At 36.4% G+C, this 13,359-nt stretch overlaps 1 protein-coding gene across 1 annotated transcript in view; it reads right to left on the bottom strand.

The window, feature by feature from the left end:
* LOC145689883 (GTPase-activating Rap/Ran-GAP domain-like protein 3) overlaps positions 1–13,359 on the bottom strand; it is a 641,847-nt gene that overhangs the window by 15,970 nt on the left and 612,518 nt on the right. The window contains exons 18-20 of the mRNA XM_081764181.1: positions 11,056–11,169; positions 7,565–7,805; positions 4,417–4,500 (exon numbers count right to left, since the gene is read on the bottom strand). Coding sequence (XP_081620307.1) covers positions 4,417–4,500; positions 7,565–7,805; positions 11,056–11,169 — 439 coding nt within the window. The remainder of the gene's footprint in view (positions 1–4,416; positions 4,501–7,564; positions 7,806–11,055; positions 11,170–13,359) is intronic.

Below are 13,359 nucleotides of genomic sequence, written 5' to 3'. Positions count from 1 at the left end.
TGTATAGCATGACGAGTAACAGAATGGGTTTAGTTGTGAATAGAAGTGAAAAAACTGCACGGTGGGCTCACAAAGTGGGAAGCAACCGAACAGAAACAAATGAGGAGACAAGAAAAGTAATTATTAAATTGCATAAGAAGGGTAAGTCTTTGAGAAAGATAGCAAACCTTGCAGACAGGCCTCGTTCAACAGTACAAACAATAATTGCGATGTATAATGTTTCTATCACTGTGCGAAAAATAAAATAAAAAAAAAAAAAAAAAAAAAACTGGAAGACCAAGAGTGTTGAGTGAACAAGATAAACGTTACATTATTAGGGAAAGAAAAAAGGTTCCAAAAAATAGTGCTGTGCAATTGGCAACGGATCTGGAAACACGCGGTGTTAAAGTATCAGCCAGTACAGTGCGGAATATTTGCAAGGTATCATGGTCGGATAGCCAGGAAAATGTTCTGGGTGAACAAGACAAATCGTATAAAGAGACTAAAGTTTGAAAAAGAGTATAAAGATAAGGGATCAGGCTTCTTTCTGGAATAGGGTCATATTTTCGGACGAAAGTAAATTTAACTTTATCGAGTCCAATGGGAGGCGTATTGTATGGCGCAAGGTGAATACAGAGATGAATCCTCAAAATCTCGTCCCTAAAGTAAGACACGGAGGAGGGTCCGTGCTCGTCTGGGGTTGTATGAGTGCCTCAGGAGTGGGTCGTCTCCACCTTATCGATGGAGTGATGATCCACAAAGTGTATATTAACATATTAAAGGAAAATCTCCATACTAGTGCGCAGAAGATGGTTCTTGAAAACAATTTATTGTTCAGCAAGACAACGACTCCAAACATACAGCGGAAAATACTCGATTGTGGCTACTCTATAATACCTTGAAACAGCTTCGCACACCTCCCCAATCCCCAGATATGAACCCCATAGAACATCTATGGTCTGTTCTGGAGACAACAATCAGAAGGCACAGCTTCTCTACTCAGGGCCGGCGCTAGCAATTTTGCCGCCTTGGGCGGTGCTTTCACATGCCGCCCCTTTGATCCGCAAACCTTATTTTGACAGATAACGTTCAAGTGTCATTTAAAAACATGTATAAAATGGAAAAGTAAACAAAAAAAAAACTACCTTTCTGGAATGTTCACGTAATATTTAAACGACTCTATACTGACACAATATTCAGTATACTCGATTTCGCTGTATATCTATAATATAGAGCAGCGCATACAGAAAATAAAATTTTAAAAATATACTTTAATCATGACTAAGAATTTTAATTTTTAGGCTTATTTTATATCAAAAGGCGTTTTCAACAGAGTATGGAGCAAGAAGATAATACAGTAAATCAGATATTATGGTAAATGTAAGTGATTAGCTTAAGCCTTGTAATGTACTAAAACACAATAGACATACATAAATTTAACATACCTTAATTGAAAGAAACTTTTCTTGCTTTGATATGAGCAAATTCCTTTATCACATCACGTAGTCCAATGTTTTAGCCAATTTGTGTTCTATTGATATCGTCGCTAGACCACTCAAGCGTGTTTCAGACATAGAAGAGTGTAGATAGTTTCTAATAAACTTAAGTTTCCAAAAACTTCTTTCTCCACTTGCCACTGTTACAGGCAAGATTAACAAAATTCTACGTGCGATACTAACATTGGGAGCAAAGTCATGTTCCTAAATTATTATTATTATTTTTTTTGGTGAACTTTCACAGGCTTAATTATAGTGGATAACACTTTCAGTTTGTCTTTCAAATCACTGGGGTTAATATTTTTCAATTCTTCGTGTGTTAAAATGATGGTAAGTTTAGTACACTTTTCAGACAAAAAGTTCAGGTGGTAGGCTGTATCTTTACGATTACTTATATCGCAAAGAAAATTGAAATACTCGCTGTGATGTTTAAGTTGCTCAAATCTTTCTCTTAAAAGCTAACACAATCACTTCTAGAACTTTGTAATAAAAATCGATCTTGTATCTTGTTTGTGGATGTTTTCAGTAGCTTCATCCTCTGCCTCGTACTGAAACTCTCTTCTTTCGACTTCGAGCTTGCACTGTATTACGTATCAGTGGATCACCCGTATCTAATGCTGATGCCAAGTCCATCGTATCAACTAAGTAAGATTTAAACTTTGTATAATTTCTGCTCCTCTCAAAGTACCCAGATATATTTTCAAGAAATCCTACTGCATCCAACACATGAGAATCAATGCTTTAAAGTCATATCAGACAACGAGTGAGTAAAGGAAAGAAAAGTAACTCAGCTGGTTTGCTATACACAGAGCATCGTAGACGACCATTCTATCGGTTCTATTGTCATTACTTATTTGAAGTAAGGCATCATAAACTTCCTATATTTGATAACTGAGTCAGAGCATCAATTCGGCTCTCCCACCTTGTGGTGGATTATGATTTTAAAGTGAGGCTACTAATATGTTCCTTTAGTATGGCCTAACGTTGAACTGGCGCAGAAAAAAAAGTCATAAACTTTTTTTTGGCTATACAAAAAATGAGACATTTCTCAAGAAATAATACGCTGTACGATTTACTATATTCAGAATGAACAATTTGTAAATTGGTCAAAAACTCGCTATTAGAACCTAAATGTCTCTAGATGCTACCAGGGGCGGATCCAGGGGGGCGATCGCCCCTCCCCCAGAAGAGGAAGCTTTTTTATTTTATATATAAATAAAATATATAGTTTATTTTTTGACGCTCTTAAAAGTAGCTCTAAGTAGCAGTATTACAACCCACCGCCCCCCCCAGAAGTCCGTCCTGGATCCGCCCCTGGATGCTACAGGCTAGAACGGCCTGTCTCAAGTGGGAGTGTACCTTTTGCATACTTGGAGCGGAGCGTTAGAACATTATTGAATAGAAAAAAATATAAAAAGACACCGTGATAATCTTATGCACTCTAGCTCAAAATCCTATCTACACTGCTGCAAGGGAAATATTGAACGAGATACCTGTGGCTAGTAGTTTGATAATTGAAAACGAGGAGGAATGCTCTGAATTTCCTGAGAGAGTATTTTCTTGAATGTGAGTAAAGTAAGTTCAATTACATTCTCAGGTTAACACAATCTTATTTTTCCATGTGAGACTATTACGAAGCATTATATTTTGATAGTATTCTTTTCTTTTTCAAATTTTGCCGCCCATTAGACTTGCCGCTCTGGGCGGTGGCACGGTTCGACCCTCTCTCGCGCCGGCCCTGTCTCTACTAAAGAAGGCCTAAGAAAAGCTATTCAAGAAGAATGGGACATAATCAGTCCCGAAGCTACAGAACTACGAACTACTACAGGTGAAATCAATGCCACGAAGACTACAGACAATCATTAACGCACAGGGTAATCCCACAAAATATTAAATAACGTAATATACTTTATAAGCACTAATTCAAGCATAAGTGTACGGTGACATTTTGCGTTTACAAAAAAGGAATTCTCTCTTTTCTTCTGAACAAAACAGTGATTGTGTTTGTTTGGCCTTTCTCTTGTATATAGAAATAAAATGTATGAATGTGTAGTCTTAATTCTGGTTATATATATATTTTTCACCTCCCGTTCTCATGCTAGCTGTTTTCAATATAAAGTATGCACGGTGTACGAACACTTTCTGCGCTCACTGTAGGTATGTTGACAATAAGCGAATGTTATTAGAATATTTGTTGAGATTTCTTTTCCTCCACTGCCTTTCGCCTGGTTAAAAAGTAGTTTGCAGTGCTTTGGAGCAGCTGCAGGTGGGAACGCGATAATGTTTGAGACATACCGGCGACTTTTATGTGTGTGAAAATAAGACCTTCCTTATAAAACAGTAAATAACTGCAGTAGCAATTGTCTACGTAAGTGATAAAGACATATCCAACTACAAGAAACTAATACAGTATATATATTCATTATTGTGTTTCTCTTTTAACAGCTACTAGCTAGGGATGGCCAATTCCAGAATTTTTACTTTCCGGAATCCGGAAAGTAAAATCGGAAAAATTCCGGATTTCGGAAAAATTCCGATTTTTTTCTAAATTCCGGATTTTTTCCGAATGTCGGAATTTTTCCGAATTCCGGAATTTTTCCGAATTCCGGATTTTTTCTGGATTCCGGAATTTTTCCGAATTCCGGATTTTTTCCGAATTCCGGAATTTTTCCGAAATCCGGAATTTTTCTGGATTCCGGAATTTTTCCGAATTCCGGATTTTTTCCGAAATCCGGAATTTTTCCGAATTCCGGAATTTTTCCGAAATCCGGAATTTTTCCGAATTCCGGAAAGTAAATTTTCCGATTCCGGAAAACAAAATTTCCGGAATCCGGATTCCGGAAAATTTTGGCCATCCCTACTTCCTACAAATATTTTCAAGCACAGTAAAAATATAAACTCACTACTTTACGCAAAGATAAATTTGATATGAAAAACTTACCAATAGCCGAGGGCACTGAATTCCAATGAAAGTCAAAATCATTGTTTGGACTTTCTTCAGTCAGTTTTTGAAAATGGCACGTATCTGTAAGGTAATCAAGACGAACCAATTAGAAAAGATATGAAAGCGCTGAGGACCAATACATTTTTTTATTTTTATTTAACAATCACCAGATACAGCTCAGAGGCTATTTTACACTGGATATCTAACAACAACAATGGAAAGGATTTTGGGAAGGTATCGGCCAGGGCCTGTTTAGTAGGTACCATCCCGGCATTTGCCTGGTAGGACTGAGGAAAACCCTGGAAAACCCCAGTCAGGATGGTCGGCAGCGGGAATCGAACCCGCGACTTCCCGAATGCGAAGCCAACGCTCTACCACTTCGGCTACTTCGCTCGGTCAAATGAAAATGACTGTCAGAACAATTCTCTTGAATTCCAGATAAATTTAATAATTATTTTTTCCCGAGATTATACGTGTAATCTTATTCTAATTGTTATTGTCGAATTGAGTTTAATGTTTCTTTTCAGTACTTTTGTTACTGAGACACTACAAAGTGGGGAAGGGGTGTCCGATCCACCACTGGATTTAGAATCTGAAGCAAATATCCCTAACCGAGAGTCGAGCTTGGGACAACGCACATACAAAGCACACATGTTAGATACTCGACAAGAAAGGTGAACAAACTTTATATTAAGAACTAATCTTATTTCTCAGTAAATCTTTGTTTTCTTTTTATTTCTTTTTACCCTTCCCTGAATTTTACTTTCCTTAGTAGCGATTTTTATTGATGACGCCAGGCGGAAATTGGAAACAAATTTTAAAGTAGGCCCAAGGATGTTAATTTGTATTTTGGCCACTATTTGTGATACATACCATAATCAAGCAGGGCAATGCCAGTAGATTTTTTTTCATTTTAAAGTAATTAAAATGCAAACACAAAGTTATTTATTTTCGTCATTAATTCGATTTTTTTTAAAAAAGTAGCAGTTTCAAGTGTACACCGCACGACGGAGTTTGGTTTTACAATTAATATTAAAACTAGAAGTGATAGAAACTTATTACCAGAGATTAGAGTGAAGATGGACGCTTAATTGATTGTAGAAAATCGTTTCTCAATACTTATGACCGTTTTCACAACGTTAAAACAGAAAATGGTTGATTTCTGCCAATTCTGGTTTGAATAGAGAATAGAGTTAAGAGAATAGAGAGTTAAGAGAATAGAGTTAAGATAATAGAGTTAAGAGAATAGAGAATAGAGTTAAGAGAATAGAGTTAAGAGAATAGAGAGTTAAGATAATACAGAATAGAGTTAAGAGAATAGAGAGTTAAGAGAATAGAGTTAAGAGAATAGAGAGTTAAGAGAAAATATAATACTTAGTCTTAGAACTTTAAATCTATTCTAAACCAATCATTTTTGCGCTATAAAGTTCAATATTAAAACCGGAAGTTGTGGTGCATTTCTATCATTTCCGGTTTTAGTAGAAGAGTTAAGGATGAAGATAAGTTGTGTTCTCGCTATCGCATGGAATCGATGAAACTCAGTTGTCAACATGTAAAAATTTGACACGTTGCAAAACATTAATAAGCCTAGTATGAATATAAAATATTGTAGTGTACCATACATATTTTTGATTCCTGAGTTATGGACCATGGGCGTCCGATCCTCCCTCTGACTCACGAAAATGTATTAAATTTCTTAAGATTTTCTTAATACAAATAAAAAAAATACCAAACGTAATATAGCAACCAGAGATTTGAGCCCCCCCCCCCCACTCAGAAAATTTTCTTCGGGCACCTATGTTATGGACCATCAAGTTTGGGGTTTGGATCTTTTCAAATTTTCAATAAACAAAAGAGTCTAATTGCTATTTAGAACAGAAGTACATTGAGCAAATTTGCTATTAAACAGAGGTCTATTAATTTGAGGCACAAGGAAGTATATAATGAGACGGTTGATTAGCTACGTTATAAATACAATGCATATTTACAATAGAAACTTTCTAAAATTAATGAAGGACAAATGAAATGGTTGAAAACCAGTGGCGTCATTTGTGAAAGGCAAGAAGAGGCAATTGCCCCCCTGAGTTTGAGAAATACATATGTTTTAATCAATTGTATACTAACATACTTATAAAAAACGTGAAATTTTTATATGAGTAGAGGATCTTATCCCCTCTCTAGCAAAATCTGGAATAACGCTACTGTTGATACCTATGTTGCAAAAGCAATGTGCACTTATAATAAAGATGATCTAAAATCAATTAAGAATAAATGACACTGTTGATTAATTATGTAACAAATGCAGGGTGCACTTTATAGAAGATCATTTAAAATCAATAAATTAGAAATGACATGGGTGATTAGCTAAGGAGTTTTCTGTCCAAATATTACGTTTCCAGCTGTCGTCGTACAGGCGTGCACCCAGATTTTTTTTTTGGGAGGGGTTCAAAGTTTGGGGGAACCGAAAGTTTTGGGGGTCCAATACGACAAGACATTCCGTCTATATAGCATTGATCCGTGTTATTTTGCATTCGTGGATCGCGATGGCTCAGTGGTAGGGCGTTCACCTCTGGCGCGTGGAGCCCTTGATTCGATTCCAGCTCGCGTCAAGTGGACTTTATGGGGACAAACACCGTGTGCGTGGGTTTCCTCGGGAGTTCTCCTGTTTCCTCCCACTTTCTTAATTCTATCATTTCATTAATTTCTCATCATCACCGCCTCCTTTAGCCTGCATAGCATAACCGTGGGATGTAAAACTGAAATATTTCATTTCATTTCATTTTTGCATTCGATAAATAATTGTTAAGTGCTACCACCTATATATATATATATATATATATATATATGTGTGTATATATATATAACTAGAATATTTATAAGAAAAGAAGTATAAAATTTATGAAGTGTAAAATCAAATCTTTATGCTGCATAATTATTTCTCAGCTAAACAAGTATAGACCCAGTGGATCCCGCGTGAGTATGCCCCTTTTATAGTATGACTTGAGTGTTGATGAGTTATTTTTATATAATAGTGTGAGTTAATAACTGTAATAAATTATTGTAGTAGTCAAAAAATTTCCTTTTCCATAGTAGAAGGTGTGGCGTTTCTAATTTTCTGTTGCAACACAAAAAGTAAATAACTCACGGTTATAGCAGAGAAGGAGTTCGGGTTCCTCATCCTCATAGAGGTCCACCGCAGCCACAAGATGGGCCCTGCTTCCTTCGACCGCATGCAGCCGGCTCACCTCTCCACTCCTCTCGTTGACTAAGTCAAACTGGTGACGGTAACCAACGCAGATGTGATTGTCTGCCACTCCACCGGCCGACGCCGCTAGGGAAGAATCGACCAACGTAATCAGAATTGGTGGTTCCGCCACTTGGATCTCCTGCGGACAAGAAAGAAAAAAAATGTAATGGAAAAACTACAGGTAAAAAAGTAGAAAACTCACACAATTTAGTTTACGTTCAACTGTTATTGGCAGGTTCTCTCTCTCTCTCTCTTTCTCTCGTGTTTCAAACTTTTGATAAACAAGAGAGACATCCTCATAATAACTGAGAAAAATTAACAAAATTTGTTCAATCTCTTCCGTTAGAGAACAAAATTGTGGTATTTTTTTTTTTTTTTAAGAAATATTTATTAACTTAACCATAGTATTGAGAAGAAAGAACAAACTTAGTAGGTGTTAAAATTGGCAACCCCGAAAATGCAACCAAAAGAGGGATGGAGGGAGGAAGAGATACTGTTGTAAAATTCGGCATGGGTACTTTAAAGACATTTGCCAAACTGCACTCCTATTGAGTGAAGACACTATACCAGCGAAAGGGTCGCCTGACGTACTGTGTTCAATTCGTCGACGGACAGGCCTAACCTTCTGTACAAAGAATCCACTATCGAACGTGACATGCTCCAGAAATTAATCTAGCGCAATCCACTGTCAGTCATGTCATTTGTCGTCGTCTTGGCCTGCGGTGCGCTCCATAAAGACCCGATTCACAACCTTCACAAGTATTACATTGCTGAACATAAAATAAACTACCGGAGACTGTAGGAAAGACACTTGGAGCGGGAGGGGGGGGGGAGTCAAAATAGCAGACGGTTGTCACATTGAATGATTCTTACATTTATCTCACGTGAAATGGTAAAATTCGGGCAACTACGTACGGGACATACCGCCAGTGTAGAGAAAGTTCCTCGCAGGGACTTATGATTATCACCGAATATAGTTATGAGGGAAATTGGATATATATAAGACTAGCAGCGTTCACCCCGCTTCGCTGCGGTCACCCCGGAACGCAATAAACTTTGTTACTTAGATAATTTTTACTTTTTCGCTTTCAAGTGATATGATAAAAACCATAGAAGATTGCAGTAAATGTTAACATTATATCGCCTGTCATTTATGTTAACCCGCCCCGCTTCGCTGCGGTCACCCCGGAACGCAATAAACTTTGTTACTTAGATAATTTTTACTTTTTCGCTTTCAAGTGATATGATAAAAACCATAGTAGATTGCAGTAAATGTTAACATTATATCGCCTGTCATTTATGTTAACTCGCCGAGTGACACGGTCATGCGGGTTGCATATACATACGTTTATTTTTACCTATGATGAACTAACAAAGGATTTGTACGTTATGGACACTTGAATGGTCAATTATCTCAAGACACTGGTAATTAAAAATTAAAGTGATATGATAAAAACCATCTAGGGTCCAAATCCTAATAACCCCCCAAAAATGAAAGAAATTGGTTCAGCCGTATTAGCGTGATGAGGGAACAAAGGATTTGTGCGTTCTCTTTTATATATAAGATTGCAAACCATAAAGATGAATGTTGCCTACTTTCAGCAACTCATCGTGGCCCCATCTATGGAGACAGCATGCTTGGTTTGTACAGAGCCAACAGAAACTAGGTACGGATCGACACGGAAAAAGCGTCCACCCCATCCCATCGGGTTTTATCATGACATAAAGCAGGAAACGGAAATCCGCGCTATTCCCTCCCATGACACTCCTGTCAAAAGGTCCGACGCCATCTTAATTAATTTTTGTCCATTTGGACTGTTAAAACAACCTCTAAAATATCACCCTCACTGCCTCTGGAAAACCTGCAGGGAGGAATAGGATGTAATTCCTATATCTGTGCTCGAACGTAGTTTGTTGAAGTGGAAATTACTGACGGGCGATAGTTCTTAATCTTGGAGTACGATAGAACACAACCAGTGATAGCGGCATGTCTTTTTATACGATTTGAAAATCGGGTAGATATAAACCGAATAACGTTATTTTTCTATAGAAAATAGTTACTCATATGTCTAACGAAAGAGATGTAACTTGTTTTTCTTTTTAAAAAAGCAAGAAATTAAATTCAGTTTCTATTGAAATTAAATTATTGTTTATTTCTTTACGTAAAGAACACTGATGTAATTAACGTAATTTATAGCCAGAATTATATGAATCCATACATTATCAAATCTGCTCGTACAATAATAATTTTAAAAAATGGCAGAAACAGAGAAATAGACAAATGTTCGAAGAAAGAAAAAGAACCGAATTCACCTTTAAATGAAGAAGTATTATCCTGTTGCCACATCATGAGAATTCCACTGTGGCTTCCTCTATAACTGGTCTGTTAGAGACGATAATTGTAGCAGACACTTCAGCAGAATACTTACGATGTGGCAACAGGGTAATCTAAATTCTTTTCTTCTTTTGCTCCGAAAACTAAAAACAACTATCTATATCCGCCTTCCTTAATTACTGGTAGAAGAATTCATAATTAATGTACAGGTATACATAATTCTTGTTATAAATTCCTCAATCTTCACGATTCTCACTTCGTTCCTTCCAAGTATAATTTAAAAAGATCATTTGCCGTAAAGCATTTTTCCACATACAGTTTCGGTGTAGAATTCGCCATCTACATCGGGTGTAAAATTGTGGAAGATTACGCTGCTTAAGAGTCTTCATCCCGGCGAAATTAAAATACCGCTAATTTTACAGTAATTACGTGATATCTTCAAATAGATAAAAGATAATTCGAAATGTGGAACAAGAGCGCCCTAGACAATATTATTTTACATGAGAAACCGTATCACGACTCACTTATCTGCTTTCGATTTCGAGCCATTTTGAAAATCGGCATTTATTTTCGCGTTTCTAAACAGCTGAAAACGGAAAGCCACTGGGTAACTTGTGATAACGGTACCTCACGCAAAATAATATTGTCTAGGGCGCTCTTGTTCCATATTTCAATTATCTTTTATCTATTTGAAGATATCACATAATTATTGTAAAATAAGCGGTATTTTAATTTCGCCGGGATGAAGACTCTTAACCACGTACAATGTGAAGAATCCGGTTATTGCACGAATTCTGAAGGACAACAACAAATATATTATTATTTGTCGATAATTTCTAAACTTGTTCTAAAATTCCGTTTTAGGAGTCAAATTAAATTAGCAAATTGTTCACATGCGATAATATTTAATTTCATTTCAAAACAAGGAACTGTTGATTAAACATTATTATTATTATTATTATTATTATTATTATTATTATTATTATTATTATTATTATTATTATTATTATTATTGCTTAACTTAGAAACTAGACAAAAAATTCATTGTACTTACTCTAATGTATTGAAATCCGTCCACTGTGTCAGTGTCACTTGCCGGACACCAAGCAGTCCAAGCTGCAGAATGCCGCCATTGCATTAATAGTAACTTTCGTCCAATAGCAACAACCTTTAAATAATAAAATAAAAAACAAGTTATTTTTTTTCCTTTCATATTGTTTAAGAATTAACTAGAATTCAACATGCAACATTACATTGCGATACTAATTTGCAACAGACTAAAAATAGTTTCACTGTGTCTGCAATATGTGTTTATTATTATGCTGTAATAGTCTGATATGATAATATTACTTTAAGATAACCTACAGAATGCTAAAGTTTCATGTGTCCTTAATCATGTTACACATTTACAATAAATAAATAAATAAATTATAAAAATAAAACATAAAAAGTTAAAAAAAAACGAAATTAATCAGAAAGAAATAATGATACAGTGACACTTTATCGGGGCCGGATTAAGACGGGGTTTTAGGGTCTGTATATCCAGGCCTCCTGGTAAACGGGGGGGCCTTCACTCTGATCAAAACCTCAACTAGCTGTCTAAAAATATGAAACAAATTTCTTCTTTTGTTACATTCTACCGTCTTAATTTGGAAAGATCCATTAGCTATAATGTCATAGTTCCATTAGTATAATATGAGTTGAGTTGAGTTGATTTTGAGTTTACCGTCCCGTTCAGCAGCGAGGCTATATGAGACGTGGACCTACTGATTAACGTGGAATCCGAACCACGTGAGCTCCTGCCGGAAATCGAACCCGGGTTTCCCACGCCAAAGGCGCGTACGCTAACCGCTTAGCCACGAACGAGCTCTAGTATAATATGATCTAATGCAGTGGTCGCCAAACTTATGAAACCTTTGAGTTACCGTACTTTTTAATAGTGCTGTCGAATATTTGTGACATTTGCGGTTTTCGGTTTTTGAGAAAACCGGTTTTGTGTAAACCGAAAACCGCAAATGCGGTTTTGGAAACCGAAACCGCAAAAGCGGTTTTCAAAACCGAAACCGCAAACGCGGTTTTCAAATCCAAAACCACAAAAGCAGTTTTCAAATCCGAAACCGCAAAAGCGGTTTTCAAAACCGACATTTCGCTTTTTATGAAATTTCACTTTTTTCAAAAACCGATATCGACAGCACTACTTTTTAAATCACTGTGAGCTATCAAGTAAAAAAAACTACCAATTTGTTTCTTTTCCTTTTTTTTTTTTTTTTTAAATGTTGCATTTGTTTGTTGCCTGTAAACTTACCTTTCTAATAAATATGGAATCAAACTATCCAAGCTAGCAAATATGTAATATACACTCGAAACACACAACGTGCACAACCCTACGCGTATACAATTCAACTGTGAGATGAGACTGACATTGGCAGTTGCGCTGAAGAAACAAACAGTTGTTATCGTCCTGTCATTAGCGTCAGCTCGGTCGAGGAATCAAGGTTAGCCAACCGTAGCTTCCGTAGCTTTAACACGATCTACCGAAAATGTACTTTCGAGGTACTAGTAGCTCACGATCGACGGTTTGTCGATCACTTATCTAATACATGACATGGTAGACCTACGTTTATTTCCTTAACTTTCCTTCTGTATTTTCAAAGAAATGTATTAGATGAAGTCTCACATATTTTTTTTTTCTAGCCACGGACCTTCAGATGGCTTAATCTGGGCCTGTACTTGGTTCATATCACATTTGATTTCTTATATTCGTTTATCCTTTCTTTTAAATTCTGATCAAGTCTTCAGAAGAGTATTTCTGATGCTTACAGAGATTGGAATTGAAGTAAAAATTGAGAGGCAAACTTACCGAGAATTTTTAACCTTCTGAAAATAATATTAATAACACATCATAATCTATACTTCTTTGCTAATAATAAAATGATACATATATCTGTGTATCTGTCTGCATGGCATCACCTTTTCGCATATAGCCACTACATTTGGTATACGAATAGATCAGATCTAATCGCCTACGAAGCTGTTTTTTTTCGAATTTTAGCATTGGCGAAAATATGGGTGATCAAAATGTAGCTATACATAAAGGTAAATGACAAATATTCAGGACAACAGATATTAGTGTTAAATTCACAGTTTACGACATTGCTGAGATGAATAGTAACACACCCGATGTCGTTTAAGTTCAATTTTAGTCCCCATTGTTGTGGCCGGTTGACGGGGGGAATAAAAAAAATAGATGCCCAAAATGACCAATATTACTGTCAAATTCAGTTTTCAGGGATTGCTGAGATCGATAGTAATATCCCCGACGTCTTTCAAATACAACTTTAGCGGCTATTGTGATAAG

Source organism: Thermobia domestica, chromosome 7 (genome assembly GCF_964235325.1).
Source record: "Thermobia domestica chromosome 7, izTheDome1.hap1.1, whole genome shotgun sequence".
In the NCBI taxonomy this organism is placed as follows: Eukaryota; Metazoa; Arthropoda; class Insecta; order Zygentoma; family Lepismatidae; genus Thermobia; species Thermobia domestica.
This window is presented reverse-complemented; position numbering and strand designations above follow the sequence as displayed.